This window comes from Hypomesus transpacificus, chromosome 24, assembly GCF_021917145.1.
Source record: "Hypomesus transpacificus isolate Combined female chromosome 24, fHypTra1, whole genome shotgun sequence".
Lineage (NCBI taxonomy): Eukaryota > Metazoa > Chordata > Actinopteri > Osmeriformes > Osmeridae > Hypomesus > Hypomesus transpacificus.
Window position 1 is genome coordinate 5,863,812 of NC_061083.1, and position 17,508 is coordinate 5,881,319.

At 50.0% G+C, this 17,508-nt stretch overlaps 2 protein-coding genes across 4 annotated transcripts in view; one reads left to right on the forward strand and one right to left on the reverse strand.

Annotated features, from left to right (window-relative positions):
* The first annotated feature begins 638 nt into the window (after window positions 1-638).
* Window positions 639-13,150, forward strand: hsd17b4 (hydroxysteroid (17-beta) dehydrogenase 4). 3 transcript variants are annotated; one of them, XR_006958303.1, is made up of 24 exons: window positions 639-806; window positions 1,507-1,560; window positions 1,810-1,917; window positions 2,108-2,167; window positions 2,277-2,298; window positions 2,512-2,558; window positions 2,683-2,767; window positions 4,180-4,367; window positions 4,719-4,810; window positions 5,929-5,953; window positions 6,043-6,171; window positions 6,734-6,873; window positions 7,436-7,672; window positions 7,777-7,828; window positions 8,705-8,776; window positions 8,908-9,011; window positions 9,554-9,619; window positions 9,815-9,884; window positions 11,005-11,111; window positions 11,219-11,305; window positions 11,400-11,486; window positions 11,751-11,885; window positions 11,985-12,112; window positions 12,198-13,150. XR_006958303.1 is itself a non-coding variant. In XM_047048638.1 (24 exons), the coding sequence occupies exons 1-24, from the start codon at window positions 749-751 to the stop codon at window positions 12,285-12,287; spliced, it is 2,265 nt and encodes a 754-aa protein (XP_046904594.1). In that variant the 5' UTR covers window positions 640-748; the 3' UTR covers window positions 12,288-13,150. The 3 variants fall into 3 exon arrangements, 2 of the variants coding, with proteins under 2 accessions (XP_046904594.1, XP_046904595.1); XM_047048638.1 differs by having other exon boundaries at window positions 640-806; window positions 11,729-11,885; XM_047048639.1 differs by having other exon boundaries at window positions 640-806; window positions 11,747-11,885.
* Window positions 13,151-13,214: 64 nt separating this feature from the next.
* Window positions 13,215-17,508, reverse strand: part of LOC124486811 (dmX-like protein 1) — a 38,009-nt gene continuing 33,715 nt past the window's right edge. Inside the window, exons 45-48 of the mRNA XM_047048641.1 lie at window positions 17,250-17,341; window positions 16,947-16,999; window positions 16,057-16,274; window positions 13,215-15,667 (exon numbers count right to left, since the gene is read on the reverse strand). Coding sequence (XP_046904597.1) covers window positions 15,434-15,667; window positions 16,057-16,274; window positions 16,947-16,999; window positions 17,250-17,341 — 597 coding nt within the window. The 3' untranslated portion in view covers window positions 13,215-15,433. The remainder of the gene's footprint in view (window positions 15,668-16,056; window positions 16,275-16,946; window positions 17,000-17,249; window positions 17,342-17,508) is intronic.

Genomic DNA, 17,508 nt, shown 5'->3' on the forward strand with positions numbered 1-17,508 from the left:
ATGGGTGGATTGGCCTCATTGTGCGCGGTTTCTAAACTGTGGAAGTCCCGTCAGAAACGCTCTTTCGCTTGGCCTTTTTAAAAATGATCTTAAAACGTGCCTTTTTAAATCAGGTTTTACATTGTTGATTTAATGTTGTCTGTTTTCATTGTTTGTGTATATTAATTAGGTGAAATATGGTCATGGATGAGAAAGCCTTTATGCCCACACTTTATAGATTTTTGTATGTTGCAATAGCTGAAGGCATTCTGTAATCTCTTAGCAGTCATCTGCTGCAGCCAAGGCGTTCAACCGCCCACAAAATCTGAATTTATTTTCAATTAGTCTAACTTTGATGGTGGTTTGAAAATTCAAGATTCTGGAAATGTTCCTGAAAACTTTAGCACTCTACATAGAATGTATGAAACTGTATAACATAGTTGTTGTATAGTAAGGTATATAGGGATTTACGATCATGTGACCAAACAAACAGTGCATGTTATTGAAACTTTACTATGACAGATTTTATATTCAAATGTATTTTTTCTACTGTATATTTTCTGATTAGGCCAATTTGCTGTGATGCAACGTGATTCAAATCCACCTGCGCGTTAAAGGGTTAGATTGTGTGCTGTGATTGGATAATGTTTTCAGCGTCCTCCTCCCGGAAGTGAAGGAGAGCAGAAGTTCGTCCTGGGAGCTAGACAACCGCTCAACACAAGTTGGAAAGATCCCAAAGCTTGCTTACAACGCACGCTAGTTTGTCATCATGTCTGTGCCTTTGACATTCGAAGGAAAAGTTGTGCTTGTCACAGGAGCCGGTGGAGGTGAGTATATGCAGGCAAGCATTTGCTACATAACTTTTACCAACAAACCTTGGTTAGCTAGCTAGACGTAACAGCGTTAGCAGAGCCTGAGAGTAGTATTAACAGTCAGGGCCATGACAGGGTTATAACACAAACTACGTTTCTATAAATGCATGTAGCTGGCTTGTTAGCTAGAACAACAAAACGGTTAACTATAACAGATACACTTCAGACGTTTTAGCTATTGCCCATAGGCTTGCAAGCTAGCACGATGCTACCTAGAACGACCCCACCAACGACGGTTTCATCTAATATCTAGATTGACAGCTAACCTACATAACTGATATACGGCATTGCCAAATGTATTCCCGTATCGTGTCAATGTCACGGTTACACAGTCCTTAAGCCTAGTCATGATATTGCGCCCTCCACAACTGTCGTTCCGACCAAAGTACATTCTGTTGATCCCGTCACTGTGTTAAAGGGCATAGCATTTTTCTTTTTTTCCCACCCCGATGTAGAACAAACTATCAAAAGTGCAGCACATGACTGGCCGACTAATATTTAAAGCGCTAGTTCGCAAATCTAACGCATGCTTTTTAAGTTCACCAAACCCCAAAGCTTTCACCTAGTCTGTTAGGTCTAACCTAGGTGAAAGCGTCTGCTAAAATGCATACATGTAACTGCTGTAGTCTTATACAGTATCCGTGTGCTTCTGCAGGTCTCGGTCGGGAGTATGCCTTGGCATTTGGAGCCAGAGGAGCCTCTGTTGTTGGTAAATAATCTGTAGAAATAATTGGTTTCTATGTATAAGTACGTAAATGAATGATAAGACATCATACTATTAGGCCACTATGGCATAATCTTTAAAACGACGATTGCATTTTGCGTTTTGACAAACGACACAATTAAAACGCCCTCAGCCAAATGAAAAATGAATAAATTGACAAGTTGGGTAGTCATATTAACCAGCCAGTGGTTTTATCTGTGACTGTGTCTGTAATCTGTTGTCTCTTTGTCCCAGTAAATGACCTTGGGGGGGACATCAAGGGAGGGGGGAAGAGTTCTGCTGCTGCTGATAGCGTGGTGGAAGAGATACAAGCCCTGGGAGGCCAGGCTGTTGCCAACTACGGTAAGTCGTAAGAACCAAAATACCTCTTCCGTCGCATCTGCCAGTTTGCCTTTTTTTAACACACACACAGTGTTTGTCGTTATTGACAAGTCAGCAGTCGAACAGCTCTGTGTTTTGACTCGGGAGAGACGACATGTCCACTTGTGTGACGTGTTCACAAGGTCGTTTTTGTTTGACCCTGTGTTGTCAGATTCTGTGGAGGACGGGGAGAAGCTTGTTCAGAGTGCTCTAGATGCGTTTGGGAGGATAGGTGAGCTCTTCGACTGTCTTAGAACGTCAGGTTCACTGAAGAACGCTCAGGTTCTCTGTGTCTTTTGAAGACACGAGTGCTCACGTTTGATTTGACGTTTCTTTTCCAGATATCGTTGTAAACAACGCAGGGTGAGTTGAATGTGATCACACACCTTGGTGCTTTATCCTGCCCTAACTTGGGATTACAACAGGATTACACCTGGGGTGGGCCCGCTCAGTGGGAGAGAATTTGCGTATCAGGAGGTTGCAAGTGTCCTTCTACATCGCTTTGGATGAAAGAGTCTGCTATATACACATTTATTATTGTTATTTAATGAACTATTCTCCCTCTTATGTCCTAAGGATTCTACGTGATCGCTCCTTTGGCAGGACCAGTGATTTGGATTGGGGTATGAAGGATAGTTCTCTCTCTGACCTGTATCTCTAACCTTTTTCCTGTAAGACTGTGCCGAGGTCACTTCCTGTTTCTCAGACCTCATGATCTTGCTGTTCTCGTGTCACTTCCTGTTTCAGACCTCATCCACAGAGTTCACCTGAGAGGGTCTTTCATGGTCACAAGAGCCGCCTGGAACCACATGAAGAACCAGAAGTTCGGGAGGTAAGACAAGGGTCAAAGGTTGTAGCCTCTCTCCTCGCTCTCCCACCCCCGGCTGTCAAATCACCAGAAGGAAAATCATTTAAGTCCCTCCCCTTTCACCTTCTCCTCCAATGAAGATGGAAGCAAAGATTGTGGATTTAGGAGAAAAAATTTAAATAAATAAATATATATATATATAAACTTTCTTCGATTTAACCCAAATCAGCCCACTGTGCACCTTTGTCGGGATCTGAGCAGATTTGACAGGTGTAATATGGCGGCAATTCCATCCCAGCCAATCAGAGCATTATTTCATCCTGTCAAAACCTCTCAGATCTGGAAGGTGGGGTTGGAGGGGGAAGTTGGGCTCCGGGCTGTTTTCAGGATGAGACTAGGACGTGTCAGGTGCCGGGTGAAGAGAGAGAGAGTGTGTGTGTACATGTTTGAACATTTAGTTAGAGATCACTCCGTGTGTCGGCCTGTGTGAATGCTCCCATGCAGACAGACAGGAAACAGGAAGAGGGCCAGGGCTGGGGCCGGGGCCGGGGCCGGGGCAGGGGCAGGGGCTGGCCGCGGGGGGCCATCCCTCGAGGGTGCCGTCCTTCGAGGGCACGGCGTCTGAGTTCTCCTGTGTTGTGACACGGCCGTCCGTCTTGAGTGAGGACGTGTCTGAGTGCTGCACGCTGCCTGCCCTGTCACAGCCCTCAGAGGCTGTTTCTGGGTCACTGCAGAGCGTGTGTGAGAGAGAGCGAGAGAGAGACAGCAAGGGGGAGGGAGAGCAAAGGAGAGAGAGAGAGAGCAAGCGGGCGAAAGAGAGAAAACAAGGGTGAGAGAGAGAGACAGCAAGGGGGAGGGAGAGAGCAAGGGAGAGAGAGAGAGGGTGGTGAGAGTGAGTGAGTGAGTGAGTGTGTGAGTGAGTGGTGAGAGTGAGTGAGTGTGTGTCCCTGACAGCTCTGCCAGGCTCCCACAGTGTAGCCTGGTGCTCAGTGTGATGTGGATGCTGTTAAACGCCTGCTCGCCTCCTGGAGGTTGGGTCTGTTCTAACACCATCAGGAGGACACCATGGGCACCCCAGCACAGCCAATCCTAACCTTGTCAGGTCACATGATCAGGGAGCTTTCCAGGAAGCAGGAAAACCAAAACATGCCGTTTCAGAGAACTGGAACAGGACCACAGATCAACTGTAGGTCATCTGAAACTCGACCACACCGTCTCTAGGGAAAGGTGTAGCTCCGTGGTAGGGCATTTGACTGGAGATGAGCTCTCAAACTCAAACCCCCCCCCCCTCCCCTCCGTACGTCACTTTGCGTAACAGCATCTGCTAAATGATCGTCATCATTACTATGACTATTTTCAAATGTTACGATTAGACCTCAACGTCGTGGCCGTTGCCGTGGGTTACTGGGTTGTCATGGTGCGTGTGGTCTTGACAGGATCATCATGACGTCGTCGGCTGCAGGGATCTATGGAAACTTTGGCCAGGCCAACTACAGCGCTGCCAAGCTGGGCCTGCTGGGCCTGGCCAACACTCTGGCCATCGAGGGGAGCAAGTACAACATCCACTGTAACACCATCGCCCCCACCGCAGGCTCACGCCTCACTGAGACAGTCATGCCCCCTGGTCAGAAACGCTCATGTCTGCACACACACACACACTGCACACACACACACACTGCACACACACACTGCATACACACGCATCAGTACACACAGATACATACATGAATAAATACACACATCAGCATATGCATGAGCTCGCACACACACACACATATCTGGGTCAGTGTTTGTGATTTGAGTTGATCTGTTCGCATAATGACGATCATGCTATACAGTCTCTCAGAGGAGAAACTGTAAGACAGAGACACACACCAAAGACACCTGTGGGTATTTGAGAATATTTGTACGATCTGTTTTTGCATGTACTGACTTGTATCCCCCCCACACACACACACACCCACCTCCGCTCCAGACCTGCTGGCGTCGCTGAAGGCGGAGTACGTAGCGCCCCTGGTGGTCTGGCTGTGTCACGACGAGTGCCAGGAGACCGGAGGCCTGTTTGAGGTGAGTAACGGAGCTGAAGCACCTCTGATGTCCTCCATCACAGCAGTCCTAGTCCTCCATCACAGCAGTCCTAGTCCTCCACCACAGCAGTCCTAGTCCTCCACCACAGCAGTCCTAGTCCTCCACCACAGCAGTCCTAGTCCTCCACCACCACAGTCCTAGTCCTCCATCACACCAGTCCTAGTCCCCCATCACAGCAGTCCTAGTCCTTCACCACCACAGTCCTAGTCCCCCATCACAGCAGTCCTAGTCCTCCACCACCACAGTCCTAGTCCCCCATCACAGCAGTCCTAGTCCTCCATCACACCAGTCCTAGTCCCCCATCACAGCAGTCCTAGTCCTTCACCACCACAGTCCTAGTCCCCCATCACAGCAGTCCTAGTCCTCCACCACCACAGTCCTAGTCCCCCATCACAGCAGTCCTAGTCCTCCATCACAGCAGTCCTAGTCCCCCATCACAGCAGTCCTAGTCCTCCATCACAGCAGTCCTAGTCCCCCATCACAGCAGTCCTAGTCCTCCACCACCACAGTCCTAGTCCCCCATCACAGCAGTCCTAGTCCCCCATCACAGCAGTCCTAGTCCTCCATCACAGCAGTCCTAGTCCTCCACCACAGCAGTCCTAGTCCTCCACCACAGCAGTCCTAGTCCTCCACCACAGCAGTCCTAGTCCTCCACCACCACAGTCCTAGTCCTCCACCACCACAGTCCTAGTCCTCCATCACACCAGTCCTAGTCCTCCATCACAGCAGTCCTAGTCCTCCATCACAGCAGTCCTAGTCCCCCATCACAGCAGTCCTAGTCCCCCATCACAGCAGTCCTAGTCCTCCATCACAGCAGTCCTAGTCCTCCATCACAGCAGTCCTAGTCCTCCATCACAGCAGTCCTAGTCCTCCATCACAGCAGTCCTAGTCCTCCAGTAGCATCTCATCCTGTAGGAGAGACCAGAATAGCTGTTGTGTGTGAATAGATGAGTCATTGAGAGCCAGCCTGTGCTGAGACTCAGAAGGTGTGTGTTCTACTAGCTAGTCAGTCAGTCATGAGGGTGTCTCTTCTACCAGTGGTGTTAGTCCCTCTGGCCTTGACACCCTGCTCCTTGGTGTCCTCTGTGTCTGTGCAGGTCGGAGGTGGCTGGATGGGGAAACGTGAGTGGAGTAGCTTCTGCTGGAGGAATCTTTAGTGTTTCCATCCCTGGGCACTATTCAACAGTCCTAACCTGTGTGTGTGTGACCAGTGCGTTGGGAGCGTTCCCAGGGCCGGATCGTGAGGCAGAAGAACCAGAGCATGTCTCCTGAGGGGGTCAGGGAACAGTGGGATCAGATCTGTGACTTCACCGACGCCACCAAGCCTGCTAACATCCAGGGTAACACACGCACACACACACACACACAGCCAGGCACAGGGAGAGTGAAAGGCAGATGGGGAGATAGGGAAAGGATGTAAAAAAATAAAAGCAGGGTGAGAGGGAAAGAGATATCTCTCCAGTGAACAAACAAGGTCGACTTGGTCATCCAGACTCACCATGCAAATGAGGCCCCGCCCCTGTGTTTGAAGGCACAAGCAGCTGTGTGGAGGAGAGCGCCTTAGGGGTCACATCCAGACTGGAGGAGATGGAGAGATGGTTATCCTCTCCTCCCTCCCTCGCTCCCTCGCTCGCTGGCCCTGCCCTAGCAGGAGCGCTGCGTTCCAGGGGAGCCGATCCCTGGAGGACAGGCCTCATTAGCATGGCTTTGTAGCCTCCTCCTCTGGATCTGGTTAGGAGACGAGCTGCTGCCTTTGTACTGTGAGTCACAGCGAGTGACTGGAACCAGACCTCTCTCCTTCTCTCTTCTTTCCTCTCCTGTTCATCTCTCACATAATTATACCTTTTTCCTTTTGTCTCTGTGTGTGTGTCTCTGTGTGTGTGTCCATCTCTGTGTGTCCAGAGTCTCTCAACACGCAGGTAGAGGTGCTGTCCAAGCTGGATTCGGATGAGGGCGTAGCCCCCAATCCCACCTCTGCCCCGAGCCTGGTCCAGCCCAACCCCACCTCCGCCTCTCCCTCTGTGTCTACAGGGATCAATCCTGTAAGTACCATCACACCCAGGTGCATAGTAGTGTCCACACACACACAGGAGGTACAGAGTGGCAGAATATACACACAAGAATATACACACCGCTTATACGAATCAATAACACGACAGAATACATGAACAGACAAGGCAGTCGCTGACCTACTGATTGTACCTGAAATCCCCCCCTCCCGGTCTCTCCCCCCCCCTCCCGGTCTCTCCCCCCCTCCCGGTCTCTCCCCCCCTCCCGGCGTCTCTCCCCCCTCCCGGTCTCTCCCCCCCTCTCCCGGCGTCTCTCCCCCCCTCCCGGTCTCTCCCCCCCTCCCGGCGTCTCTCCCCCCCTCCCGGCGTCTCTCCCCCCTCCCGGTCTCCCCCCCCCCCCCCTCCCGGTCTCTCCCCCCCTCCCGGCGTCTCTCCCCCCCTCCCGGCGTCTCTCCCCCCTCCCGGTCTCTCCCCCCCTCTCCCGGTCTCTCCCCCCCTCCCGGCGTCTCTCCCCCCTCCCGGTCTCTCCCCCCCTCTCCCGGCGTCTCTCCCCCCCTCCCGGGTCTCTCCCCCCCTCTCTCGGCGTCTCCTCCAGGCGGAGGCGGTGGGCCAGAAGATGTCGGAGACGAGCTTCTCCTTCTCCCAGTCCCAGTGCATCCTGTACGCCCTGGGGGTGGGCATGTCCACCAGCGACCCCGATCACCTGCACTTCCTGTACGAGGGCCACCAAGACTTCAGCTGCCTGCCCTCCTTCGGGGTTATCCCAGCCCAGGCTGCTATGATGGACGGAGGGCTGGGCTCAGTACCGGGCCTGGACTTTGACTTCACAAGGGTCAGACACACACACACACACACGTATACACACACACGTGTGTTGTTGTGTTTGGTGGTGTGTGTTGACTGTGTGTGTGTGTGTGTGTGTGTGTGTCTTTACAGCTGCTACATGGTGAGCAGTATCTGGAGTTGTTCAAACCTCTGCCCACCTCAGGTACCTACCTGTCCTGTACTATACTGTACTACACTACTATACTGTACTGGGCACTGCTGTACCATGCCATACCATGCCCTTGTGTACTCTGCTATACTCTACTATACTCTACTATACTCTGCTATACTCTATTATAATCTACTATACTCTGCTATACTCTGCTATACTCTACTATACTCTACTATACTCTACTATACTCTGCTATACTCTACTATACTCTCTATAGTGTCTCCTACTGTCATTTATCATGGATTGATGACCTGTGAAGAACACAGACTGATCTCTCTCTCTGTGTCTCTGTGTGTCTCTGTGTCTGTCTCTCTCTGTGTCTCTGTGTGTCTCTGTGTCTCTGTGTCTGTCTCTCTCTGTGTCTCTCTGTGTCTCTGTGTGTCTCTGTGTCTGTCTCTCTCTCTCTCTCTCTCTGTGTCTCTGTGTCTCTGTGTCTGTCTCTCTCTCTCTCTCTCTCTCTCTGTGTGTCTCTGTGTCTGTCTCTCTCTCTCTCTCTCTCTCTCTCTCTCTCTCTGTGTGTCTCTGTGTGTCTCTGTGTCTGTCTCTCTCTCTCTCTCTCTCTCTCTCTCTCTCTCTCTGTGTGTGTCTCTGTGTGTCTGTCTCTCTCTCTCTGTGTCTCTGTGTGTCTCTGTGTGTCTCTGTGTCTGTCTCTCTCTCTCTCTGTGTCTCTGTGTCTGTCTCTCTCTCTCTCTCTCTCTCTCTCTCTCTCTCTCTCTGTGTCTCTGTGTGTCTCTGTGTCTGTCTCTCTCTCTCTCTCTCTCTCTCTCTCTCTCTCTGTGTGTGTCTCTGTGTCTGTCTCTCTCTCTGTCTGTCTGTGTCTGTCTCTCTGTCTGTCTGTCTCTGTCTGTCTGTCTGTCTGTCCAACAGGAACCCTGACCTCCCAGGCCACCATAGCTGATGTTCTGGACAAGGGCTCTGGAGCTGTCATCCTCCTGGATGGTAAACACCCTCTCCTCTCCTCCCCTCCCCTCAGCCCTCTCCTCCCTTCCCTTCCCCTCCCCTCCCCTCAGCATTGAGGACAGATATGTGAGTGCAGTGTTCAATCCCCGTCTCTGTCTGTCTGTCTGCAGTGAACACGTACAGTGGAGGGGAGCTGGTGTGCTTCAACCAGTTCTCACTGTTCATTGTCGGTGCCGGAGGCTTCGGGGGGAAGAGGGCGTCAGATAAAGCCAAGGTACTTCACTTCAAACAGCTTGTTACAGCTGCTCTTTAATGAGGAGGAAACTGAGCTGTCCTGATGCCTCCCTCCTCCCCCCTATACCTCCTTTCCACATCCCTCCCCACCCCCCCTATACCTTCTCCTCCTCCACGTCTGTCTTTCCTTCCTTCCTCCTCCCCCTCCACATCCCTCCTCTCCCTCTCCTCCCCCTACACCTTCTCCTGCTCCACGTCTGTCTTTCCTTCCTTCCTCCTCCCCCTCCACATCCCTCCTCTCCCTCTCCTCCCCCTACACCTTCTCCTGCTCCACGTCTGTCTTTCCTTCCTTCCTCCTCCCCCTCCACATCCCTCCTCTCCCTCTCCTCCCCCTACACCTTCTCCTGCTCCACGTCCTTCCTTCCTCCTCCCCCTCCACATCCCTCCTCTCCCTCTCCTCCCCCTACACCTTCTCCTGCTCCACGTCTGTCTTTCCTTCCTTCCTCCTCCCCCTCCACATCCCTCCTCTCCCTCTCCTCCCCCTACACCTTCTCCTGCTCCACGTCCTTCCTTCCTCCCCAGCCCACAGCAGCAGCCCCAGACAGAGCTCCAGACGCTGTGATGACAGACCAGACCACCAGAGACCAGGTGAGCACCAACAGCACTTCCTCTGCACCACACCCAGCAACTGAAAATGGACACATTATTATATTCCCACTGTTCTGTATCCTGGCCTGTACTTGATGGTTTCTGTGGTTTGTGATGTGGTTCTACTGTGTGGAACCTGTCCTATTGTGGTGAAGGTGGTTCTACTGTGGTGAAGGTGGTTCTGTGTGTTTGCAGGCTGCCCTGTATCGTCTGAGTGGAGACTGGAATCCTCTTCACATCGACCCCAGCTTCGCTGCCATGGGAGGTGAGCAGCTTCATCTGTTCAGTGTTTTTTAGGAGCAAGGTCACAGAGGGCTTCACACACACCCAGAGACCTGAACCCTGAAGGAAGACAAGGGGAAAAACTCTCAGGACTCCTGTACTGTAGTGTCCTGTCCTGTAGTCTCCTGTACTGTAGTCTCCTGTCCTGTAGTCTCCTGTCCTGTAGTCTCCTGTCCTGTAGTCTCCTGTCCTGTAGTCTCCTGTCCTGTAGTCTCCTGTACTGTAGTCTCCTGTCCTGTAGTCTCCTGTCCTGTAGTCTCCTGTCCTGTAGTCTCCTGTACTGTAGTCTCCTGTCCTGTAGTCTCCTGTCCTGTAGTCTCCTGTCCTGTAGTCTCCTGTCCTGTAGTCTCCTGTCCTGTAGTCTCCTCTCCTGTAGTCTCCTGTCCTGTAGTCTCCTGTCCTGTAGTCTCCTGTACTGTAGTCTCCTGTCCTGTAGTCTCCTGTCCTGTAGTCTCCTGTCCTGTAGTCTCCTGTCCTGTAGTCTCCTGTCCTGTAGTCTCCTGTACTGTAGTCTCCTGTCCTGTAGTCTCCTGTCCTGTATTCTCCTCTCCTGTAGTCTCCTGTCCTGTAGTCTCCTGTCCTGTAGTCTCCTGTCCTGTAGTCTCCTGTCCTGTAGTCTCCTGTACTGTAGTCTCCTGTCCTGTAATCTCCTGTCCTGTAGTCTCCTGTCCTGTAGTCTCCTGTACTGTAGTCTCCTGTCCTGTAGTCTCCTGTCCTGTAGTCTCCTGTACTGTAGTCTCCTGTCCTGTAGTCTCCTGTCCTGTAGTCTCCTGTACTGTAGTCTCCTGTCCTGTAGTCTCCTGTCCTGTAGTCTCCTCTCCTGTAGTCTCCTGTACTGTAGTCTCCTGTCCTGTAGTCTCCTGTACTGTAGTCTCCTGTCCTGTAGTCTCCTGTACTGTAGTCTCCTGTCCTGTAGTCTCCTGTCCTGTAGTCTCCTGTCCTGTAGTCTCCTGTCCTGTAGTCTCCTGTCCTGTAGTCTCCTGTCCTGTAGTCTCCTGTCCTGTAGTCTCCTGTCCTGTAGTCTCCTGTCCTGTAGTCTCCTGTACTGTAGTCTCCTGTCCTGTAGTCCCCTCTCCTCTACTGTGGTGCTTGTGTTTTGGCAGGGTTTCAGACCCCCATCCTTCACGGCCTGTGCTCGTTTGGCTTTGCTAGCAGACACGTCCTGAAGCAGTACGGCAACAACGACCCCGCCAGGGTCAAGACCATCAAGGTGAGCTGACCGCCCCTCTCATACCTGGGGAAGAGCACACACCTGAACTGTTCTTTCCTCTTCCTCTTCCTGTTCCTCTTCCTGTTCCTCTTCCTGTTCCTCCTCAGGTGCGTTTTGTGAAGCCTGTCCTGCCAGGCCAGTCCCTGCAGACGGAGATGTGGAAGGAGGGAGATAGGATCCACATCCAGTGCAAGGTTAGCCCTGCTCTCTCCAGCCCTGCTCTATCCAGCCCTTGTTAGTCCTGGTCTATCTAGCTCCTGTTTGACCTGCGTGTGTGTGTGCGTGCAGGTTGAGGAGACAGGTGCTCTGGTGCTGACTGGAGCCTATGTAGACCTCCACCCTGCACCTGATACCTCTGCTGACCCCCCGGCCCAGGTACTCTACACACACACACACACACACACACTGAAAGCTACGTTTGGAAAGGTTGAAAACAAGTTTTAAATAAAACTAGAAGTGTGTGTGTCAAAACAAAAATTGTATTGAAAGGTTGAAGGGAAATAAAGCAATTTGAAAATATCAATGTTTTGAAAAAATGTAGTTAGCACTTCTATTTGAGTGAAGGATGTGTGTACTTTTGCACTCTGTGTGCACACACACACACACCTGAGCTGCAGGTGGCTGTTTCCCTCCAGACAGGAAGTCTGCAGAGTGAGCTGGTGTTTGCTGAGATCGGCCGGAGGATCAAGGCTCAGGGGGCGGAGCTGGTGAAGAAAGTCAACGCCGTGTTCGGCTGGGAGATCACCAAGGATGGACAGACCACAGCACAGTGGAGTACGTACACACAATACAGTTCGTTGATCCTACAGTAAAATGATGTAGGATACTTGATGATATCCCTCTCTCCTTTCTCCCCTCCCCTCCCCTCCCCAGCTATAGACCTAAGGAGTGGCTCAGGGGCGCTGCACCAGGGTCCCTACAGCGGCAAGACAGACGTGACCTTCACCGTGTCTGACGAGGACTTTATGGAGGTGGTCCAGGGCAAACTCAACCCTCAGAAGGTACCGGTCTGTCTGTCTGTCTGTCTGTCTCTCTCTTTCATTCACTCGCTCACTCTCACACTCTCACACTCACTCGTTCCTCCAGGCCTTCTTCTCTGGTAGGCTGAAGATGAGAGGAAACATCATGCTGAGCCAGAAGCTGGAAGTCATCCTCAAAGACTACGCCAAGCTGTGAGCCCGGCCAATCAGCACGCAGGGGAGGGGCAACTTCTGGGTCCGCCTCCTCTCCCACATGGACCAACAACATTTCTAACCGGCTCTGGATACAGCATCTTAACATCTGCCTGGGAAAGCAATCATTCAGCCTTTCCCCCAGGTCCTTAGTCATCATACTGTGTGGTCCAGTCCTAAACAGAGGGGAGAGGATGCTGCTTAAACTATTGAGACTCCCCCCCAGCTCATTGAGGTGGCAGTAATTGCACTAATCTGACCTGTCCAGAGTTGTATTTTACATCAGTAGGCGCAAAATGACAGAATATCACGTCTCCCCTTTGTTCTATACTGATTTTGGCTGATTTGTAGATGCTGTTGATACTATACATCATACTGGTCAGGGTTCATGGCAACAGAGAGACCGCTGACGGAGGTGTGATTGTGTGAACAGATTTCAGAGTGATTTTTATAACCTGCCATTTGTACTTATACTGTTTGTTACATACTAAGCTGTTGAGATACTAATGGTTAAATAATTGCACCAATGTCCAGTTAAATCATGTAGCAGTTAACATATAGTAGTTATATGTTTATATACTACTGGATTCAGAGACTAGATTCTTGAGGGAGGTTTACTGTGCCTGAGAACTGTTAATGCAATGGCAGTTGGTTACATGTATAAACTTAGAAACAAAAGCTCATCTTAGTTTCAGCCCACGACTGCTTGTGTCTATCCTGATGTTCAATCTGAGAACTCAAATCTGCTCTCAAGAATTGTATGATGGAGTGTGACGAACTTTAACAAGTGGACGATAGCAATGTAACAAAGATATTCAACGTACAACAAATTAATATTCTGTTATAATAAAATGATATCCAATCTTGTTCTCTTGTGGTTAACACCACGTTTTTTTTCATCTTGCGAGCAAGAACGAGACGACCCAGGACATCAGTTTCCATTGAGTAGATTTAATATATTTCAATTTAAATGTATAATACAGTCAGATTAACATGTAATCCACATCATTATATTTAATAAAAAATTAGAAGTATCTGAAGTGTATATATATTCACATTTGAATGATTAGAGGGGATAGGGATCATGTACTGGAAGCCTGACTGCGGTACCATGGTATGGTTCTGGAGGATCATCCTCGTTATCATCTAGCCTGCCGTAAGCACCAGCTCTAAGCTACCGTACACCCAGATAGGTGATATAACACCAGCTGGAACACCTAGCTCGGGTAATTAACACAAATGCACTTAACACATCTACTTTGGTTACAAAACTAAAAATAGAAGTGTTTATTGAAGCTTTGGAATTCTGATTAAACTGAGCCAACCCCCCCCCCCCCCTTCTATTCCGCTCCGGATGTTGACATCATGACAGAGCCTCTAATGAGATGAATCCTGTGTCCTCTGACCCAGGTAGAGGACTCTACTGCAACACTCAGCCTGTCCCGCCCCCCTTCGGAACACTGAAACCCGGACGCAATCCGGAACCCTCAGTCACCCAGCATTCTAGAATGCTCACTACCATGAACCAGAGGTTCTATTCCAGTATATGAACAGCAAAATTCATAAATACAATTGGCGTTTTGCAAACAGTCCAATTTCTTAAAGCAGGGATTGCTATTTAATGTTAGATATTATTTATCTAATCTAAACCTATCACAGACGCACAGTCTTATGAGAAATTTCGTGTTTTCACTTTTGTATTTACAGATTTAACGATATAGCCACCATCTCGAAGGTTTTTCTCCAGTTTATCCCCGCCCTAACTAAAGCATATATACATCAGCCTACATCAGTCGAACTTTATTCTGTAGATGTCAGCTAGCTATGCATTGCTCAATACGTCAAAGTGTCTAAGTGACCGTGTCATCTTCAGTTCTTACCATAGGCAGTAATATACATGACAATACTTTGGCCTAGATTCAATCAATGAGCTATAAGACCATTTCCTGAAGGCAATTGGCAATAAAAAGATAGACGGGGCTTCAAAAAGACGTTTTGAAGGCTAAAATCTGCAGTCATCATTGTGTATTTGTGCCAACCCTTCTCAATAACGTTTGAATGTTTTGCGTACAGATGTGTCACATGACACGATGGTGTCACATGACACGATGGAGCAGGCTTCTGTGATCCGTGTGAGACTGGGAGAAAGTGGAGTGTGTCGTTGCTTCTGGAATAATTAAAAGACCATTTGTAAGGCTGCATTTGACTCTGTAGAATCACCGCCATTTGGTTCAAGCACATTTCTCAGGATGATATTGGCATTGTGCTAGCTTATGAAGTGTGCAGGTATATTGTAAAAAAAAAAAAAAAAAAAAAAAAAAAAAAAAGAGAGAGAGAGAATCTACTTCAGAAAACATCAACTAACCCTCGACAGCTTGTGCCTGGTATCTTTCCTGTAATAACCTGTAATAAAGATTAATAAGGACACTTAATACCATGGTTTGAATCTAGGCCATGACAACATCAATACTGCACACAGGAAAGTCATCTTATTATTTAAGGCGTTACTTGCTCTAAGGCTATCTAGCTACTACTACGATGTATGCCTTAATAATGTGCAACAGACAATCTTCATGATTCGTTATTAAATGTGCTTATCAGATCAACTGGCCTTATTGCCTCGAGCTAAGCAGGGACGACGGGTTCTGGAGCCAGTACAAACCTCACCGTGACCCAGGTCACGCACAGCACACGCATAGCACACGCACGCTTTGGGCTCTAGTCTACGCGATTGGTCCAGACCGATCCAACACAGGGACACATCTAAAGTTCCGAAATAACTCCACTAGAATTCCGCTTCGAATACAGTTCCATATAGAATCATTGTTCGTACAGGGTTCTAATCTCATGATTGGTCTATGTAGGTTAAGAGGGGGGTGGAGAGAGCTGAAGAGGGTGGAGGAAGGGTCCTCTGGTGTGGTCAAGTGATGGGTACCTTCTCTCCTCGTCACCTGGTGTTCCTCTCCTCCCTGGCTGAACCAGAACGGGCTCCAGAGCTGACGGGGCCCACCCCGCCGAGCGTGGTGTGTCTGACACCACCTGATGGCTCCAGGGGCTGATTCCTTCTAGAACCTGTTCGTACCAACGCCCGCCACCTGCTCACCACCTCCCCCCCTTCTAGGCTTCTGGTTCCGGGGCCTTCTGGACGTTCTAGATGATGAACTTGACGTCGTTCTTCAGGGTTCCGTTGTTGTTGTTGACGACGCTGTACCGGTCCGGGAGGACCCTCATCTTCATGGTCCCGTCGGCGCCGCAAGAGAAGACGTGATTGGTGGGCCCACAGTCGATCTGCATGACGCCTGTGCCCAGGTTCCTGAAGATGGACAGGCGGGCGTGCTCGTTGGGGAAGGAGTGCAGCAGGCTCTGGGTGGACAGGCTCCACACCTGGGGACACGTCACACACACTTAAGTATGGACTTAAGTTTGGAGAACTCAGTTAAGCCTGTACCTAGCCCTGGCTACCTTGTTAACTGGAGATCAAGGAAAAGTTGTTGATAATAGATAGCTGCGAGACTAGGCTGGCCTGCCATTGTGTTCTAATAAATCATAATTAACCCCAAGGCTTCTCTATGGCAATTTACTTTGATTTTAAATAGGCTAAGCTAAGGAAGCCTAGGCTGAATGAGAAATGATACAAAACCAAGATAAGTTCAGTTAAGTGAAGCTATATGAAGCGAAGCTAAATGAAGCTAGGCTAAGTTGAGCTAAACTAAGCGAAATGAAGCTAGGCTAAGTTGAGCTAAGCTAAATGAAGCTAGGCTAGGCTAGGCTACCTTGATGTTTCCCTCGGCCGAGCCGCTGGTGAAGCAGCCCTCGGTGGGGTCCACGGCCAGGGCCTTGACGGGGGAGTCGTGGGCCTGGAAGCCCTGCCGCTGGACCCTGTGGGCCAGCTCCAGCACGCTGAGCCAGCCTTTCCTGCCGCCCACGATCAGCAGCTGCTGCCGGGGGGCCATGGCCAGCACCGTCGCCCCCGTCTCATGACAGGAGAAGGCTGGAGGAGATGGAGAGGATGGAGGAGATGGAGAGGATGGAGGAGATGGAGAGGATGGAGGAGATGGAGAGATAGAGGATGGAGAGATGGAGAGGATGGAGGAGATGGAGAGGATGGAGGAGATGGAGAGGATGGAGGAGATGGAGAGGATGGAGGATGGAGAGATGGAGGATAGAGAGATGGAGAGGGTGGAGGAGATGGAGAGGATGGAGGAGATGGAGAGGATGGAGGAGATGGAGAGGATGGAGGATGGAGAGATGGAGGATAGAGAGATGGAGAGGGTGGAGGAGATGGAGGAGATGGAGAGAGAGAGGATGGAGGAGATGGAGAGGATGGAGAGATAGAGGATGGAGAGATAGAGGATGGAGAGATGGAGGATGGAGAGATAGAGGATGGAGAGGGTGGAGGAGATGGAAAGATAAGAGGATGGAGAGATGGAGAGATAGAGGATGGAGGGATAGAGGATGGAGGGATTGAGATGGAGGAGATGGAGAGAGAGAGGATGGAGGGATGATAAAGAGAGAGGGGGGGAGGAGAGAGAGAGAGATGGGTGGTTACGTGATCCTTCAGGCATTATAACTCAGTGGATACTGGAGAGGGAGTTCTAGTGGGGTTTGGTGAGTAGAGTAGTGGTGGTGAGGTAGGAGGGGTGTTAAGGTACAGTAGCCTCACCATGGACTAGGCTGTTCATAGGAGTCACCAGCGTGTCCCACAGACACACGTTCCTGGGGAGACACACACACACACCACATTAAATACTCAAACATGACCGTGTCATTTATTTATTTTGAACGTAAATAAGAGATGTTCAGCTTAGTCATCAAGCTCCTGAATACAGAAAGCTGTTTCTAAAAACAGCTGTGCTGAGTCTACCACGAGATACGACTACAGGGGCAAAGTAAATAGTATTGTGACCCATTATAGTACAGAACACACTACAGTAAAGTACAGTATAACACCCAGTACAGTGCCTACCTGTTGTCTGTGGAGAGGCCCGCCGTGGCAATAAGAGAGGAGGAGCCCACAAAGACGAAGTCGTGAGCCGTTTTGTTGTGGCACTGTAACGTCTGACAGAACAACATTATCATCAACACAGCTGGAGAACAAGAGAGGCAGACAGAGAGAGACAGAGAGAGAGACAGAAAGAAAGAGAGACAGAGAGAGAGAGAGACAGAAAGAAAGAAAGAGAGAGACAGAAAGAGAGAGAGAGACAGAGAGAGAGACAGGCAGACAG

What these genes read in the sequence shown, in the direction of transcription:
- hsd17b4 (XM_047048638.1), top strand. Translation starts at nt 749, where the DNA reads ATGTCTGTGCCTTTGACATTCGAAGGAAAAGTTGTGCTTGTCACAGGA. An exon ending in CCAGGCTGTTGCCAACTACG is followed by an intron (nt 1,918 to 2,107) that starts GTAAGTCGTAAG and finishes CTGTGTTGTCAG; the next exon opens with ATTCTGTGGAGGACGGGGAG. An exon ending in AGCTGTCATCCTCCTGGATG is followed by an intron (nt 8,777 to 8,907) that starts GTAAACACCCTC and finishes GTCTGTCTGCAG; the next exon opens with TGAACACGTACAGTGGAGGG.